The sequence below is a fragment of the Arvicola amphibius genome, chromosome 13 (assembly GCF_903992535.2).
Source record: "Arvicola amphibius chromosome 13, mArvAmp1.2, whole genome shotgun sequence".
Lineage (NCBI taxonomy): Eukaryota > Metazoa > Chordata > Mammalia > Rodentia > Cricetidae > Arvicola > Arvicola amphibius.
Genome location: NC_052059.1, coordinates 50,280,613 through 50,299,725, shown reverse-complemented (window position 1 = coordinate 50,299,725; position 19,113 = coordinate 50,280,613). Strand labels below are relative to the sequence as shown.

The 19,113-nt window shown below is 44.1% G+C and overlaps 1 protein-coding gene across 1 annotated transcript in view; it reads left to right on the top strand.

Annotated features, from left to right (window-relative positions):
* Pinx1 (PIN2 (TERF1) interacting telomerase inhibitor 1) overlaps positions 1–18,518 on the top strand; it is a 61,808-nt gene extending 43,290 nt beyond the window's left edge. The window contains exon 7 of the mRNA XM_038310707.1: positions 17,741–18,518. Coding sequence (XP_038166635.1) covers positions 17,741–18,268 — 528 coding nt within the window. The 3' untranslated portion in view covers positions 18,269–18,518. The remainder of the gene's footprint in view (positions 1–17,740) is intronic.
* The last annotated feature ends 595 nt before the right edge of the window (positions 18,519–19,113 follow it).

The following is a 19,113-nucleotide window of genomic DNA, read 5'->3' as shown; positions in this document are numbered from 1 at the left end:
CCTGAGTTTGGAGTTAAAGAACCTTTGCTCTAGAGGAAAAAACAGCTTCAACCCCAGCGTATTGTTTAAACTGTCCCAATGGGATTGCTATTCTAAGACCAGATTGTAATTAGTACAGCAAATGTTTGTACACAAGCAGGCATCAGTAAATTGCTCACAGCTACCTAGAAGGCTTTCTTTTAAGTGACTTAAATAAACATTTCCCTCTGCCTTAGGAATTCTGTGTGATTCAAACTCTTAAGTTATTTAGCTGATTTATCACCTGGACACTGTTAGGTGGTGTCTAAGTGTCGTCTTTATGTTTGGGGTCTAAAGTAAGGAATTTCAATAAAAGAGACTTGCTTGTTAATGTCCTGCTACAGAATATTTTATGAGCCGTTTACATTAGTATGAACTCCCTGAGTGTGGCTTCGTGCTTCTTGGTTCATATTGGTCTTTACATTGTAGTCTTATACAGTTTATGACAATGAAAAACTTTGTTTACACTTGGTCTTTAACCTAAAACATCTTGTTGTTAAGTTTTAGGTTGGAGGAAGCTCATAACTTGCTTCCTCTGAAAGATTTAAGTTCTGTTTTATTAGGAGCCAAAGGGCTGGTGGGTTTTCCGTTTGGCGCTTCTGCTCTTTCCTGTCTTGACAGACTGGGCGTCTGGGGAGTTCACTCAGAGTCAGGGTCTCCTGGAGCAGCAGCCACCCACCCCTGCCAAAGAGTACAGGGCTAAAGTGGTTTGGGCTATTTTGAGCTGTCTCCTGCTGCTCTTTGACAGTTTTTTCTTCGCTGCATCAGAACATTTTTCTGTACGAATTAGCAGCAGTGGCATCCAGCTGTGGTTATCCTGAGCTGTCCAGGCCTCCTGTTGTGATTCTGGTTCTGACAGCATCATGAGGTTGAGCCTGGGTTTCACATGTCTGGCTTTGAAGTAGTATGTGAACCTGAACTCCAAATCACTTTCTGGTGTTTGGTGACAGGATCTTATTGTGTAGCCTGGAATTACTCCTGCCTCGGCCCTCCAAGTTTCAGTGCTAGGATTATGGACTTGAGCTCTGTCTCCTTCCCCCAATTAGCTTTCTAACAAGTGCACAAGCTTAGCTCACACTGAGTTCACTGCATTAGATGCTATGGGATTCCTGTCCACAGCAGAAAAGCTGAACTTAACATGAGCCTGGGTACTAATGTCAGCAAGCTTTCCACAGGAAGGCTTGACAGGAAGTAACTGAGTGACACTGGGAAGTAGCGGGTTAGTTTTCTCTTATGTCCATAGATTGCTGAAACTTATAAACAGAGTATACACACTTTAGATCTGTGTACAGTTACTTTTCTTAAATTGTTAAAATGTTTTAGCATAAAAACTGTGTGCCTGTTTGCCTTAGGATACTTCCTTGTGATCTTTTCAACAATGAAACTTGCTACAGTTCAAGAGGTAATAGTCATTGAGTTACACCAGAGCTGTATGTTACATGAGCATGTCACTCCCAGATGTTAGGATGGGACAGAAGCACAGCCTCCTGACAGTGTGGTTCTGTGTGGACTTCACCTACTTGGAATAGGATTGATCATGGTGCAGGACACCTTAGCATCATCAGTCACCAGTTATTTCAGACTTCATTTTATCAGTCCTTATGTGGGTTTAGAACTACTAGGGTGATATTTAGGGTACTTTCTTTAAATTAATGAATAAAATCAGCTCTATGAGTTGACATTACAAGAGAGCTCAAACTGGGCTTACTGTCTAGTCTTTTACATTTCAAACCACATTTCAAAGTGTAAGGCTTTGGCTGTGGGCAGTTTTTGTGGTCTTAGCATTATCTCTTATTATTTCTTCATTCTCCTACTGTTGCCTTAATTGTTTTGTTCTGAGCTTAGTTTTCTCTCTCCATCTAGTGTTTTCTTTGACTTCAGTGTTTTCCTTGTTGCACAGTAACGCTGTTGATGATGGATTGTTAAATGAGTGAGACACAGTCCCCACTCACAAGCTGAATAGGAAGTCCAAGGCACACACTGTCAGCTGGAACAAAAGCCTGGAGTGTGATGTTGGAGGGCTTTGGGAGGTTTGTCACAGTGATGGACTTGGCTCACAAAAGCCAAGGAAGGCAGCAGCAGTATGGGGTCTTCATGGTACTGGCCAGCTGGAGAACCCTGTAGAGGAAAAGAATACCAGACCAGCTCTGACATAGAACCTGAGAAAACAAGGCCAAGTACTGTGACACTTCTCACATGTGGTGCTTTGAAGTAGTCATCCCGGAAGCTAGCATTTTACCCATAAATACTGTTGCACTAAACTATCTTAGAGATAGCAACTCACTGGGGTGGTGGCTCCATTGATAAAGTACTTGTTTCATAAGTATGAGGACCCGAAACCATGTAAAAAGCTAGGTGAATGCATAAGTACATAACTATAATCTTAGTGCCGTGGGCAGTGGACAGAGGCAGGAGGCTCCTTGGGTTTACTGGCCAGCTAGCCTGGCTTTCTTGGCAAGTTCCAACAAAAAGAAAGATGGACTGTTTTCCCCTGGCCTTCATGCATGCTCACAGACACATGAAAAGATAAGGGACTTAAATCTGTAAGTTCCTTAGCGTTATTACACTGGACAGTTGATAATAGTTGTATATGGACATCAGTCTCCAATCTGATGCATCTCTTTCTGTGGCTCCTCCAGGCTTATAATCAACATTTCTCACATTTCTACTGCTAGAGTGCCTGAGACCTGGTCTCTTTAGGAACATAGGGGAAATCTTTTGTTCAGCCTTCTGATTTAGCAACTTTCAGAATGATGAGGTGGTTCTTCTGTGCTCCTCACAGAACAGATTGGCAGATTTTTCCATTCCTGGACCACTCACACATTGGAATACATTTGATCTATACCAGAAAATCTTAATTATTATCTTTGCTGATGAGCAAACTTTCTGTCTTCACCTAATGGGAGCCTTCCAGGCTGGCTCCCAAGTGCTTCCTTGTATTATAAACAAGTTTTTATTAGAGGTATTGAAGAGTCCAGCTGTGATGTTATGTAATACATATATGGAACAAATTGATTGTAACAGTGAAGAAATGACCATATCATCATTGCCCATAGTTATGTACTTCCTTCATGGCAAGAGCAGCTATGAGTCATTTAGCAGAAGTCCTAACTGCATAATTCTTAACCTCCTGGTCCTTACAGTTATATTTAACATCTCACAGTCTGCTGCTTTGTATCTTTGGACCTTCATTTCCCCCACTATATCCCAAACCCATAATTTTATTCTCTGTTTCTATGTATTTATTATTTTTAAGATGTTTTTATTTTTATGTATAAATGTTTGCTTACATATATGTATGTGCACCAGATGCATGTCTGATGCCCATAGAGACCAGAAAATGGCATCAGATTTCCCAGAACTGAAGTTACAGATGATGTGAGCTGCCGTGTGGGTCCTGGGAACTGAACTTGGGTCCCCTGCTAGAACAGCAGTGCTTTTAGCTACTGAGCTATCTTTTCAGCTCTGTATTAGCTTTTTTTTTTAGTCTACAAATGCTAAAAATGCTATGCTATTTTTGTCCCTCTCTTACAGTATAATGTCCTTTGTGTCATGTTTAGTGAAAGACTGAGTACTACTTCCCTGTGTGTGCCATGTGCATGTATCCATCTTTCTCCACTGTGCATGAAGCTGTGGGCTGTTTTTGTGTCCCAGTCACTGTGAATAATGTCGCAGTGAGCATTGGCATGCAGGTGTCCTGAAAAGAGGACTTCATTTCCTTCATGGGTAGATTGCTGGGTCACGTGGTTGTGATTTTTACTATTTCTTATCTCCACTCTGATGTTACCACCTACATTTTAAATAATCGCTGTCCTGATAGATACGTGGTTTTGTAGCAGATTTGGGTTTACATTTCCCCGCTGATGAGTGATGCTGAATACCTTTTGTATGAGTGTTGCTCGTTGGCCTTCAGAGAAGCAACTGTTTCTATTTGCCCATTTTAGTCAGGTGGTATTTTCTTTCCATCAAATCATATGAACTTTATAATTATTGCTACTGGCTTCTTAGCACATGCATTGTTGGCAGCATTTTTCCCTCTTTGGAAGTTGCCTTTTTCTGTGAAAGAGCTTTGTAGTTTGTTATCGTCCCATTTGTTACTTATGCTTTTATAACTTGAGTTTGGGATACAGTGTCCAATAAATCATTGCCAAAGCCAAAGTCAAGGTACTTTTCTTATGTGCTTTTTCCTATATTTAATAGTTTCTCGTATGCCACTGAGATATTTTATCCATTTTGAATTGTTGCTTATGCATTATAGAAGATAAGGGTCTTGTTTCATTTATTTGCATAGAAAAATCTAGCTTTCTGGATCCACTATTAAATATAGACTAAGTAATCAGTATGCTATATCCCATTAACAGATGGGAAGGGAGAAATTACATGATCATCTTGGTTGATACGAAAAAAAAAGCATTTGAGAAAGTCTCACAAACTTTCTTGATGGAAAGTTACAATAGTTTAGGAATAGGAGAAAAATTCCTTGGTTATTATGAAAGACCATTTAGGAGCCCAGGTGGTGGTGGTGCAAATCTTTAATCCAAGCACTCAAGAGGCAAAAGCAGATGGATCTCTGTGAGTTCTAGGCCAGTCTGGTCTACAGAGCGAATTCCAGCCAAAGCTGTTACACAGAGAAACCCTGTCTCAAAACAAAGGACCACTTAGAAAAAAAACCTATGGCTAACAGGACAGTCAATAGGAGGCACAGGAAGCCTTGTTCCTAAACAGTGGCTCCCTGCCTTCCTAACCTGTGACCCTTTAATACAGCTCCATATGTTGTTGTGACCCCAACCATACAATTATTTCACTGCTACTTCGTAACTGTAATTTTACTCTACTGCTATGAATTGTAATGTAAACATCCATTTTCTGATGGCCTTAGTCAGCACCTGTGAAAGGGTCGTTTGACTCCCACAGGGGTTGCAACCCACAGTTTGAGAGGCACTGCTCTGAGACCTGGTACTGGTGCCCATTCACCCTCTCCATATCCGTTCAGCATAGTGCTGGAAATACTGTCAAGTGGAATCAGACAAGAAAAAAATGAAATCTCCAGGCTGAAAGAGACTTAAAATGATCTTTTTGTAGATAACATGGTCCTATATATAGAAAACACCAATTATTTCACTAAAAAAATTACTAAAAGACTTAGTGAAGTTGCAGAATCAATGTGGAAATCTATGGTGTTTTCATATGAAACGAGCAGCTTGGGTACTTTTGATAGTAAGTGGTATTTGGTAACTTCCTTCCACTCTGACCTAAGATTTACAGGTTGGTCCTATGCATATGCTGTCCCAGACGGAGCCACCTATTTCTCCCAGGTTCCTTAAATGGTGTTTGGAGACCACAGTTTGGGGATCAGAGTTGTTCATTTGTTCCTAAATCATTGTCTCTACTTCTTGTGATATGATTACAACTTTGTTTTATAATGAAATAAGAGTTTATCATCAGACTGCCTTTCAGATTTAGCGTCAGGGACTTGTGCTTAGTCATCTTTTCTCTTTACTCACACGCTGCGGTACCATATAAGGAATGCTGTTCCCATCCCATGCAGTGTCAGAGAGTACCACAGAAAAGGCAGATGATGGGTGCAGGGTTAGAGGGACAACCCTTGATCTTAGAAAACACCTTGTTAAGTGTGTACAAACCACTGTGTTGTAAAGTCATTTAGAATCTCAGTGTATCACTCAGCCAGCTGATTGCAGAACCAAGTTTGCTTCATTTTTCAGAATTATTTTGTCAGATCTGTTGTATATCTGTTGATTCCTGTTTCTATGCCCTACTTCTTCATTGTTCAGCCTCTTCCCCCATGTTCTGTAGTTTGGAGGTGCTGTAGACTGTAGGGGGAAGGCAATCCCTAGACCGCTCGTCTTTGCCGTAGCTGTCCGTCTGGTGGCATGGACAGCACCTGCTGCCTGCTCGTGGTTGACATGTGCCTGCTTGACATGTTGTCTCCTGCTGCATTCCATTCTAGGAAGAGTGCTGTTCCAGCTTGGCCAGGGGACAGATCTTCCCATCTTAGTGCTGGGGTGACTGTGGAAGCATTCACCTTCCCCACAGCTTTCCAGCAGCTAGCTGTGTGCAACACTAGGTCCTTGAGTAAGAACCTTGTGAACAGAACAGGAAAATTTAAGATTTAGCAACAATTCACGGTCAGAACCATTCAGTTTATGTTTATTTCCTACTCAGTCCAGATTCTTCTCCGTCAGCTATGGCTGCCCCTTGGTCTCACCCCAGACAGGCCTAGATCCCAAGAGTGTAATCCTTGTTGTCACAGGCATGGCATGTTATAGATCAGCAGCAACAGCCTCTGTGTTCAGTGTACCATGACTTCACTTGTCCCTTTTCAACATGGAGCTGGAAGTGTCAGCCCTGTGTAAGTATGTGCTGGCCTAAGAAAGCAAGGCTGGGGGTGGGGAGACTGAGATGCATTGGAAGGCATTGGCTCTGCAGCCAGCACTTTACAGACACCGGCCTAAGGACCCCCAGTAGACTTGGCGCTGTGCTACGTGCCCAGGAGCTGGTAGCACAGGGCCGTGGCAGGGCTGTCAGCAAGGAAAGCAGTACTTCATTCCACCCGGAAAGGAAGTTATGAAAACCCATGTCTGCTGCTGTACTTTAACAAGCAGATGCAATATCTGTGTGTCTAAACAGAGAAAAGGGCAATTTCGTTTGAGCCAAACTATTTTAAGATAAAGGAAAAACTTTCTCTTAGCTCATTGCACACCACTCCCTACCTTGATCCTCATCACAAGCTCTGGGAGTCCAGGCCTCCCCGCTAACTCAGCTCAGTGCCTGTCATGTTGCTGTCTGCTCTGGAAAGTCGCAGGAAGGGCTGATAAGGAGCTGAGGACAGAAATCTCAGCTCTTATCTCTCCCTCGCACACGGCTCAGTCCTTTTCCTGTCCTCAGACGGGACATAAACGGCCATCTCCTGGCAGCCAGGACTTCAAACAGGATTGGGCTGGCCTCACTCTAGAGGAGCCAAGGAGGAGAAAGTGGGCCGCAACTGTCTGCAGAGTTGTTCAGCACCACTCAAAGAGTGAGCTGCCTTCCTGGTGGGCACATGCAGCTTTTTCACAAGACCCACCCTCTAGAGAGGCAAGCAGAACCAGGGAGACCGAGGAGGGTCTGCCAGGCCCCCTGGGCTGTAGGTCAAGGGCTGCTTTGTTTGGTTAGAGCTTTGCCAGGACACAGGTTGGGCCTGAAAGGATTAGATTGAGTTCGGGTTTGTTGACAAGTCAAGCAGCTGTTTTTAAGAGCTTTCGTGATAATAAGAATTTGACACCCAGATGGCCTGCTTGGGGGAACAGAAGAGTGATAGACCAGCTTGTGTGCCTTCTGTTCACCTCCTGCTGGGAAGTGGCAGTGACATTCTCTCCTAGTTTTCAGCCCATGGCATCATAAAAATAGGGTAACAAGGAACCTTCCTTTGACTTAGAGCGTGGGAAAGGCTAGCAGAGATGGACATGCCCCTTGCATGGCCATCTGATGGGAGCAGGGGAGACTCGGCCATCACTGTCCTCCCTGCAGTCTACCCTTGAGTTTCTGCTCCCTTACCAGTCTCAGAGGGTGTCTCAAAGGATGGATTTGCAACTTGAGACTTGGGTGTTGAGGGGTCAAGGATTGATATGCGTCACTACCTTTGGAAGAAGTGATTGTTTGCACAGTGTTGATGGACAACTGCATAATGTTCAAAAGTTCAGACTGTATACGCCTCAAAGTTGTATACATTATTCATATTAAAGATCCAGATTTATTCTTGAATGCCTGTTAGATACTTGTTGCTGAAGACTGTATAATAGTCTAGGCTGTCAAACTTAGCTGTTATTTTCCAGTTGTGTTCCATGGTGCTCTAGGAGCCCCAAGGGATTGCAGGAAGGGAAGGGAGGTAGTCATGGTTTGGTGTGAACCTACCTAAGAGACCAACTCTGAGACACAGCAGTCAGAATTTCAATTCATTTTTAGAAACTTCTAAATGATTTTTTTTCTGACACATTTACTCCTAAGAATATATCTTTAAATGATTCTCTAGACTGGCTTCTATAGAGTTTAAGAGTCTATGAAGGTTATAACCTTAAATAATATACAAGAAGTGAGAACAAGCTTATATCTTTTCAATTTTATTATCTTAAATTAACTTCCTTCTCCTGAATATAACCCTAATTGTTCCAGTAAATAAAAAAAAATAAAAACTCTACAAAGATCTTCCCTTTCAAGATCCTGCTCTCTGAAGACTCTGACATCTTAGTGAGTGCTAATACTGTATGTCCTAATTTTAAAATATTTTAAAAACAATCTAACATCTTTTTAAACTACTTTGCTTTTCAGAAAAAGGTACCCAAATTGGAGTTGTCAAAATTCCTAAATGATCTTTTTTTTCCCCCCGAATCTCCTGTAGAGGAGAAATCGGGAAGCTGGAAGCCTTAGCTTCTACACAGCTGTTAGTGGAAGCTGTGTGTCCTGCTTCTGGAGAGCAGGGGGAGAACCAGTTGACCCAGAATTTAAAAAGACAGTCAATTTGGATTATTTTTAGATTTCATTCAAAGAATTGGTGCCTATGTCGCATTGATCATTTCTGCTCTGAGGAGCCTCGTTTATCTCGTGGTGGCCAGTATGCGGTGATGCCACATGAGCCACTGCAATTCCAAGCCTAGGACCTTCCAGGGAAGCCGGAAGCTGCTCTATTCCTTCCTCTCTTTTCCCGAGAGGCGGCATGACTTGTCAGTGATTCTGACTGATGTCATCACTTGAAAAGTTGTTGCCATGGAGAGGGGTCCTTCTAAAACATGTTTATGTTGGCTTTTCCTAATGAGAGGTAGCTTAAGCAGCTGCCAGGCAAATGGAAAAAGAAGGAAAGAAAGGAATGCACAGCTTTGTTAACATTGGCATCCATGTGAGGACTTGACCTGCAGAAAGTGAGTTGCTATGTGCTTCCAGTCCTGCTACCTCATGGAAGGTCATTTGTCTGTGTATGAAGTCCAAGCAAAAACCCAGTGCCTAATCAGAAGAAACCTCTGTGTGTTCCCAGGATCACCTTGCATTCTCTTTCATGGCAGATCATGTCATTTTCCTGAAATACTATTGTCTGCTCTTTGAAAGCCAGCAGTGACTTCTCTCCCATTTACAGGCCCAGTTCTGCAAGGTTGGCCTTTGTCGTTAGCAAAAGACTGAGCCTAAGCTAAAGCCCTAGGTTACCGCAGTCTCCTGCTGCTTAAGGTGGATGTGTGCTGGGACCTTGGGTGTGCCTGCATCCTTGGGTGGAAGGACTCATTCTTATTGCCTGAAGTGCAGCAGAAAACTACCCAGATATTTTTCTTTATAATCACTATTTTGGTAGATTGGTTTTGACTAAAGACCTTAGCATGATTGACCTTCTTCCCGTGAGAACTTCTGCCTTTCACAGTCTGGGCCTGTTCACGTTGCCAGCATCGCCACTCCTATGCTTTAGAGTTAAAGTTCAAAGAACTGTTAGAGAAGCAAGGGGCTGGGATGTAGCTCGGCTCAGCTGCTAGAGTGCCGTCTAGCATGCACAGTGCCCTGGGTTCCATCCCACACCACATAAGCCAGACATTGTGGTGCACACTTGTAATCCCAGCACTCAGAGGGGGGAAGCACAAGTGTCAGAAATTCACGGTTATCCTCTGTTGCACAGGGAGTGAGGCCAACCTAGACTACATGAGATCTTATCCAAGAAGAAGAAAGTGAAGGAGGAAAGGGAAACAGGGATGCCTGAGCACAGTACTGCTGTATCACAAAGTCTGATCCCATAGGCCACTATTAAAATGTCTGAAGTGCAGGTTGCATATACAGTGTAGATTCACTGGACAAAGGATGATTCATGTGGTAGTCACATGGACAGCATTTCATTGCACTGACTCAGAATGGCAAGCAATTTACTAGGATTTTCCATTTAGTTTATATTCTGCCATTTTAGCAGAATGCCTAGATTAGGCATTATATTAAAAACAAAGATTTAGCCGGGCGGTGGTGGCACACGCCTTTAATCCCAGCACTCAGGAGGCAGAGGCAGGCGGATCTCTGTGAGTTCGAAGCCAGCATGGTCTACAAGAGCTAGTTCCAGGACAGGCTCTAAAAAAGCTGCAGAGAAACCCTGTCTCGAAAAACCAAAAAAAAAAAAGAAAAAAGAAAAAGAAAAAAAAAGATTTATTCTCCTGCAACTACCTCCCGAAGGCTTTGCCTGCAAATACTCTTAACCTATGAGTTTCAGGGTTTAGCTTCCAACATGTGAATTTTTGGAGAATATATTCAAACCTCAACACCAAGGAGAACCCAAGGATAAAGGGTTGTGTTGTGTGCACATGTGCGTACATGCTTGTGTGCATGTGTGTGTGTTGTATGTATGTGTGTGCTCACACACGTGTGTTTGTGCACATGTGCATGCTTGCTCGTCCGTGCATGTCTGTGTTATTGAAAAGCATCTAGTATTCTCAAAAGCTGTTGACACTATGGCCACAAAAGCAGCACTTTAAATATATCCATCAGACAGGTATTTACTTAGTACCTCTGACAAGTACTTACGGAACTAAAGAGAACACATTCCACAGACACTTTACTGAGAAAATTCAAGCTCTGTGGACTTGAAATTCATGTAATTTCACATGCTATGAAATATTTTTTTATTTGATTCTCCCATCCTACTTCTTAAAAAATGTGAAAATAAACCTGCTCAGGAGGTGAACATGTAGACCCACAGTAATGATCTCTCAGTCCTGTTTTAGGGGGCCCCTTCTTGGAATCTCTGCATAGCGGGCATCTTACAGGTGACTGGGTTCTGTATATCTTTGCACACATGCACACACATCATTCCTGTTGAGTTGCAACCTGAGTTCTCACTGCTTCACATCAAAACTTGTCCTCCACCAGTGAGGCTTTCAGTTGTTGTGATTTCCCTTTGTACTCACTAATGTTGAAAGTGACCGTGTATCCTAGACCAGTTCCTAAAGCTAGTAACAACTGAGATTTCACGTCTTTACTCTAAGCCCAAATGTAAGTGCTAGATGTCACCCCAAAAGTATAGGATTTTATGCATGAACAAGCTCTGTGAGAACAAAAGTAACTCTTTGCTTGTGAGTCATCGCACGCACATTTTCCATTACATGGAAGCCACAAAGGGGATGGGGAAACCACAGAGGTGCCCCAGAAACTTGGTGCCTTCTTCTAGCTGAGGCTTCAAACTGCTGCCTCTCTGACCCTTTGATCGCAGGCCAGGGGCTGTGAAGGAACTTCATTTGCTGTTCAACCAACCTCCAAAGAGCTGTCCTCCTTGTGGCTTTCCTGGACTCTAGAAGCTCTTGCTGTCCACTGCATCAAGAACAGTTAAGTCCAGATAGGCCACTGCAGTGTCCAGGTAGCTAATCCTGTAGAAAGTGTGACAGTTCCCATACCACTTGGCTTTTTCCCCTTAGAAAGTGGCAGTGGTAATGTGGGATAATGGACCACTGGGAGAAACTCAGGTTCTTTATCTTAGCTCTGTATGTTGCTAAGGGTCATACTAGTTGGTAGACTGCACCCGACAGAATATTTGTTCCTTGCAAGCAGTGCTTATCAGAAGGCTGGGTTTTGATTGAAAGAATGGCTATGTCTGGATGGGAATACATGGCTCTGTGCTGCAAATGCTAGTCCCTTTTGCTTCCTGCCCTACTACGCCCCTTGCTGACACCAACCTGTCCAACAGGCTTGTGGGTGGTGGCAGAAGCTCTTCCCCACCTCCGCATTCAGTTTACCTGATGCTTTGTTGAACATTCTCTGTGTCTTTCTCATTAGAAAGTGTGCAGAATACAAGTAGAATAAAAATGATCCCTGCCCTCAGGAAGCTTAGAATTTCCTTAAGATGATGTTTGCAAAGCAAACAAAAAATAAAAGCAACTAGTTGCTGATGTGGGTAGTTCTGCAGGGTCAGGCTTGTGTGGGATTTTCAGAGAAGTCGTAGTTACTTTTGTCTCATTGCTTGAACAAAATTGCAGAAAAGGGGTGCAGCTTAAGGGAAGGTTTGATTTACAGGGGATACAGTCCATGTAGCAGGGAAGATAAATGGTAGAACAGGAAGTGGCTGCTCACACTGCCTCCAGGGTCAGGAAGCAGAGTGACAAATGTTTGCGCTTGGCCATTTTCTCCTTTTTATTAAATCTGGAACCCCCACCCAGAGATTAGCACCACCCACATATAAAGTGGCTCTTCCCACCTAGTCATCCTCCTCTAGACCACCCTTCAGATGTCCTGTGGTGATTCTGGGTCTCTCACTGAGGTGATACCTGTGGCTGTGATTGGGATCTAGAGGGAGGCCCTAAGTTCCTTGACGGCTGAGATCATTTCTCAGGCCTGGAGTGTGTAATTGAACTAGTTCATTCTGTCCCTCTGATGGAAGGTATGAAGCCTGTATGCCAGGCACCGGCCTCAGCATTGCCTTCATGCTGCCACGTCACAGTCATGTCAGACCTGGTTTATCTGTCGGCAAGGAACAGGTGCGGTTTCTTTCTGCCTCCCGGTGCTCTACTACAGCCTCATTTGGGTTTGTCAGAACTGTTGTGTTGGCATGTCTGGAAAACATACAAAGTGTTCTGAGTCTCCAGACTGCTCTCCTGCTGAGCTTCTTTCGCTTTCCATAGACTAATCTAGCACACGCTGGTGACAGACAGGCTGTTGTGGACAATAGCAATGAAGCTGATAGCCTACTTGCTAAGTCTGTTACCCTTGAGCTCTGGGTGTCTCCATTTTCTTATAGTGAGAAATCTCATTGGAGGATTACTATTGTCCACGACTTCTGTGTCTTAACGTGCAAGTCAGAAAGCTTCCGTCCTCCTGTTGCTGGGATGAGCAGTGATGTGTGAAAGGTTGATGAGTCAAAAGGTTTTCCTCTGACACCCACCCATCCCTGCACAGCGGTGTCTGGAGTACTCAGGCGATGTTTGTCCCTTACATCACCTCTAAACACCTCCCTAAGTCCCCTCTCAACCTGCTTGTTTTCCTGCCCCCAAAGAAGCTGATGATTCTTCTGAGGGTGTGAAGGAGAAACCTCTCTGGGGCATTTTCCTGGCACTCCATCTCAGTGTGCATGTTTGAGTGGTATAAGAGCAGAGTTCTCTATAGCCCAGTAGAGATTTTACAGAGGCTTCTGAGCTACTGAGGCTCCTGAGCCACCAAAGCTCTAGACAGGGAACCTGTTCTAGCAATGACAGCAGACTGGTGTGCATACTTTTCAGGTCCAGGCTGCAGACGATGGTGACATGCACTTCCCGCCTTAGGAGATCGTGTCAGAGTCATCCTTCCTTTGCATCTCTGTCCTTTCTTTGATTATTGTAAATGGGGTCTTTCCGCTGGATTTGTTGCTCCCTCCAAGCACTTGAGTTTACTGGTTGCTGATGAGGAAACCAAATCAGAGAGTTGATGCCTGCTAACATGGAGTGAGCACCACTGCAGAGGCTAAGGTGTCAGACTTCAGCCCAACATGGTAGTGCAGACCTGTAACTTCAGCACTCAAGAGGCTGAGGCAGGAGGATTGCGAGTTGAAGGCCAGCCTTGGCTATGGAGCAAGGTTGAGGCCAGCCTGAGCAAGACCCAATCTAAAGGGGAAAAATAAAAACAGCTTTTGTAAAGGAAATTCACATGCTAATTTGACAAATTACAAAACTCTTAAGCCCCACTTCAGGGCATTTAAATATATATATATATATATATATATATATATATATATATATATATATATATATATATATATTTTATGTGAACTATAAACTAGATAATACAAGTTTTCCGGTTTTCTTTAAAATTGAGTGGGTTTTTTTGTTGTTTTTGTTTTTCTACATTAAGCTGCCACTTTGACTAACTTCTGCCCTCAAAACTGAACTTGGACCTTTGTCGTAGCCTCTTCAGCAGCAGACATGCTTTAGTGTTGGGGTCCTCTGGGGAGAAAAAGTGACACAGCAAGTGAATCTATAATGCTGGTTAGAAGTCAGGGTGCTCCGCACCCACAGCGTAGCATCAGATCCCACCCCAAGCATACCTGTAGATGAGGTGCCTGTGCTCCAAGTCTCACCTTGGGCCCCTGTGATGGAGAGTTTCTGTCCTCGTCATGCCGTGGAGCCACACTGATGGTGGCTGCGCTCTTCAGTGCAGCTGGGTATGGGCCCTTTGGCTACAGTTTCCTTGTGTGGCTCAGTATAAGAATCCCACAGAGCTCTGCTACCCTTAAATTCTCAACACAGTAAAGTGGGGAGTCTGTCTGCATGAGGGGTCGCCTGATCCACAGCACATTATAGACTGGGTAGAAATGAGACCCTTGTTCATCCTGGGGAAAGCCAGTCATAAGCCAGTCTTAAACACACACACAGTGTACTCAGCACCTCTAAACAAAGTGAGAAAACCAGAGGCTTTCTAACAAGAAACCTGCTTCATGCAATATCCCCAAATCTTCAAAAATACAGAGAAAGTATCAGGCTTTTGCAGTGGCCTCTGTGCAAATGTTTCTTCTTAATAGCAAATGAAGTGGAAGGTGGGACAGTGTAGGGAGAGTGTTAATTCTGTTGTCATCCCTCCCTCTCCTCTGAGGCCTTCCTTCAGAAAGTCCCCATGTTATAGGAGGGCATCCTTTTCTGGCCATGTGCAGTTGCAAATGGCATGGCCCTGCAGAAAGCTGGAGATAGACAAACACACAAACACACACACACACACACACACACATACGCCTTTTTCCTCCCTGGGTCCAGGAGAAAGTCTATATATCTCCCTGTCTTTATCTTTACTGCTGGTGAAGCTCAGGGCATTAGAATGTGACCTTAGAAATCCACATTGCAACTCAAGTGCCAATCACTAGTTCCAGAAAACCTACTTTCTCACCACAGCCTGCCCTTCGAGAACAAACCTTCAGGGATACAAAGGATTAGTATAATTTTCCAAGCTATGGGTCCTCAAAAGAAACCTCAGAAGTAACCATGGGATTCTAGGCCCTCAGCTTCTTGCCTCTTCGTAGAAGGCAAAGATTGGGGATTATTTTCCACCAAATTTAAAATAGATTTTAAGTGTCTACATAGTGCCATTTCTTCCAGGGCATTCTTACCTTCGCAGTATTAGATAGCATCTGGCTCTTCAGCCCTCCGAGGGCCCTACTTCAAGAGGAGAGCAGCTCTGAGGTGCACTAAGTTGCTGTTCCCTCTGCCTTGACCGGATCTGGTGGTTAAAGTGAATTTGCTGGTTCTGAACTCCCTGGTTCTGGGAAGGCCTTTACCAGACCCCGGCTGCTCTGCACAGAGCAGTTGCCAGCGCAGAGGGACCTTAGCACTCACCTTCACCTCCCTACTGGATTAGTATCAGATAAGTGGCTGAGATCCTTTTAAGAAAGATTTCCTGAACTCTTGAGCTTAAATCAAATGTTCGACAAAATTATTTGTTAGTCATTCCTCTGACTGTAGTATCTTATACGGAACCCGAAATTCTCGATTTATTTTCCTAGTTTTTAAAACACCATTATAAAACTAAGACATTCTCAAAGTTTACAGTGTAATGAAAGTCACATTTGAGTATGGTGGATTTTCTCTGAGGTGGTGTCATGTATTTACTGGAAATGTAAGAAGTCACAAATTGTTTCTAAATGCCTTTTTGAAAAGGTAACTGTTTGCTTTGAAATTAGACCAGATTTGAAAATGTTTATTTTCTTATAAAGGTATATACATACATACATACATACATACATACATACATACATGTGTGTGTGTGTGTGTGTGTGTTTTATAGAACCAAGGTTATAGTCAGTAGTGAAACTGGTTTCCGGTTGCCAGTGTAGAATGGGAGTCCACCAGCCTATTAAATTAAAAGATAAATCTCCCGTAGTGAGGGTGGCTCTCCCCTCAGCTCTCCTCACAGGGACTCTGTCACTCAGCACTTCCCTTCTGCCCTGCTGGCTGAGTGCTGTGCCTGGCTTCTCAGCCTCCCCACTATAGGAATTGCTTAGGACCATGCTTCCTGGGGATTAGAGACCCAGGAGATTGAGTATGTGACTCAGAAATGGTCTGTGTTTCCTAGTAACTAAGGATGATTAATGCCGGCAGCCCCCTCCTACTGTTAAAGTACTGAGAATGGGGATTCTAAAGGTAGTAAGTAAAGGAGTGAGGAGCCATAGGCTGGTGACAGGGCCTGAACATTAGTCCCAGACCCACACAGGCACAAAGGAGAGCAGCTCACGCCCGGCAGGCAGCCATCAATGAGACCTCTGTTACATTAGTGGGCCACCTTCCCAGTGCCCATGTCTATGCATGGCTATGGGTGTGTGCACTTACATGGGAGGCAAGATCTTTCTTGTCCATCAGCCTGGTGTTGGCAAATACCAAGAGCCTTAAGAAGGTGTTTCATTCTGTCATGCAGAATTCCAGTCCTCACTCAACATTTGAGGAACAAAAAGACTAAGTGGCCTGGTTTTGGAGTCCTAAGACAGCCAATTTTTCTTTCTTTCTTTCAATATGAGCTGATCAGATTCCAACAAAATTTGCTGACTGTTAGATGTGTGTGTGTCTGTGTGCATGTATGCATGTGCAATCACAGATGTGTTTGCTCTGGTTTCCTTCAGGATGAGTCTGTGACAGTGGTTCTCAACCTGTGGGTCATGACCCTTTTAGGGTCAAGCAACTCGTTTGTGGGTTGCCTAAGACCCTCAGAAAACACAGATATTTGCATTCCCATTCACAACAGTATGTAGTTACAGTTATGAGGTAGCAATGAAAATAATTTTATGGTTGGGGTCACCACAACATGAGGAACTGTATTAAAGGGTCGCAGCATTAGGAAGGTTGAGAACCACTGTCTAAAAGAACAGAAGGTCAGTTCTTTCGTGTGTTTATCTTCCTCAATAACTCTCCACAATAGTTTTTTGAAGCAGGATCTCTCATTTGAACGTAGGGCTCACTGACTGCATGATCTGCCTGTCTCGGCTGCCTGATTTGGAATGCAGGTGCACTTGGCTGTGCCTGGATCTTTAAATTGGCTCTAGGGACTGAACCAAGGTTCTCATGCTTGTGCAGCAAGCACTTAGCAACTGAGTTGTTTTTCCAGCCACCTTAAGAGTATTTAAACTTCCCCACTTATCTCACTTGTGCTACATTTTATTGTTTATATTTCAAAATTGACTGCATGATTTTGTTTTTGATCCAAGGGCTGGAGAACATGCAGCTGGTGTTGATTTGATAAAGGAGTTGATGTCCTTTGAGAACTCTGAACTGCAGTGGCCACTCAAGGCCCAGTTGTAATTCAATAGAATATTGGTTCTGCTGAATTTCAAACAGAAAATTAATTTCAGTTCCACTGAAGTTTTTCAGGGCTACTGAGTCAAGGAATTTCAGAGATCACTATGTGCTACTAGGTAATCAAGAGAGCTGCGCTAGCGGAGCTTGACCAGCCACGTTTACCCTGTGCACACGATGTCAGACTTTCTAGATCAGCACAGAAGAACCTGCAGAATCATGAAGCACTGGAACATTCATGCCTCTGGTTTCTGCAGGAGACTGTGGGCTTAATCTTCATTTACAGTGGTGTTTTCTCAAAAGTCAGGCCACTTGCCAGATGAGGTCTGTCTGGCCTTCTCCCTTCATGGTTCTCAATCAGTATCACCTCCTTTCTGGGTTCAGCAACACAGGGCCAACATGAGCGGCTCCCTGTGGCTCTTTCTGGCTGCTGCCTGGGATAAATGAGCAATGCTAATCCCTTTTCACTCTTCTCCCAGGATGGCTGCACCTCCACTGCAGACGAGGGGGACACCTCCACGACTACGACCACAACCAGTGCCTTTACCATCCAGGAATATTTTGCCAAGAGGATGGAGCAGTTAAAGAACAAGCCACAGGCCTTGACTCCAGAGCCTGACATTTCAGAGACTTCTGCTGAATGGAAAAAGGGGAAGAAAAAAACCAAAGAGGCAGCAGGCACAGATGTGGAGAACTCTCCCCAACACAAAATGAAGCAACATAAAAAGAAAAAGCGTGTGGAAGCAGAGATGGCACCTGTGACCAAGAAGAGAGACCGAGCTGAGCTGCAGCCTGGATGCCCCAGTGGGGACGAGTGTTCCGATGCCTCTGTCGAAACTGCAGAAGATTGTCTGCAACCCCCCAACAGCCAGGGTGATGCCCCAAAGTCCAAGAAGAGGAAAGCAAAGAAAAAGCTGCAAAGGCTAGAAGGGGTAGAAATAGACACCACACTAGACAAAGCACTCCTGAAAAAAAAGAAGAAGAAGAAGAAGAAGGCTTCCAGATGACCTCTCGCTAGCCAGGGCCTCTGACCACTTGGCTCTCAGCACCCTGCAGGGCAAACGCTTTGGCCTGAAGTCAGAGCACAGTGAACCCCAGGCAGCTCAGCATCTTTTAACATGCTCACAGGTTGCCAGCTCTCACCCTCTCACCATGCTTCCCCCAAGCCACCTTCCTGAGAGAACTGACTTGAACGTTCTAGATCATGACTTTTCAGTAAATAAAATAAATTTCAATAAACAAATTGATTCTTTCTTATGCGCTGAACCTTTCACATGAGTGTTTATTCACATCTGTACAAATACAGGGGTGTGTGTGTGTGTGTGTGTGTGTGTGTGTGTGTTCACTCTGGTTTCCTTTAGTCACTGACTGGTGCTTCCTTCTGAAGGACTTAGTCTAATTAAGGGATTAAGAGGCAGCAACTTGGATGCAGATGGCTCCTTTTGTTCTGCAGCCAGCCATACATTTCTGCCAAGTGGGAATTACATGACTGCATTCCCCACTGAGGGTTTGCTGTGCTGTACTTCAGTGTCGGTGGGTGGGTGGTTCTCCCTTCTGCTGAGTGCTGGCCACCAGGGATCCCAGGCCCCTCTCAGTGACAGCACCAACTGGAAACAGTGAGTTCTAGCTTTCACAGGTCACCAGGGGTTCCTGCACTGGGTGTAGAGTCAGACTTACTTCTGTCTCATGTTCCTTGAATGGATCCCATGTGGTGGGCTTGTTTGTGTATAATGACCAGGAGGTCCCCAGGAAGTCCAAAGAATAGAGAAACTAAGGCATGAAGCTGATTCTCCTCTTGAGGGCAGGCTCCCCATTAGGGCTGTAGATATTTATGAGTAGACCATGACATCTT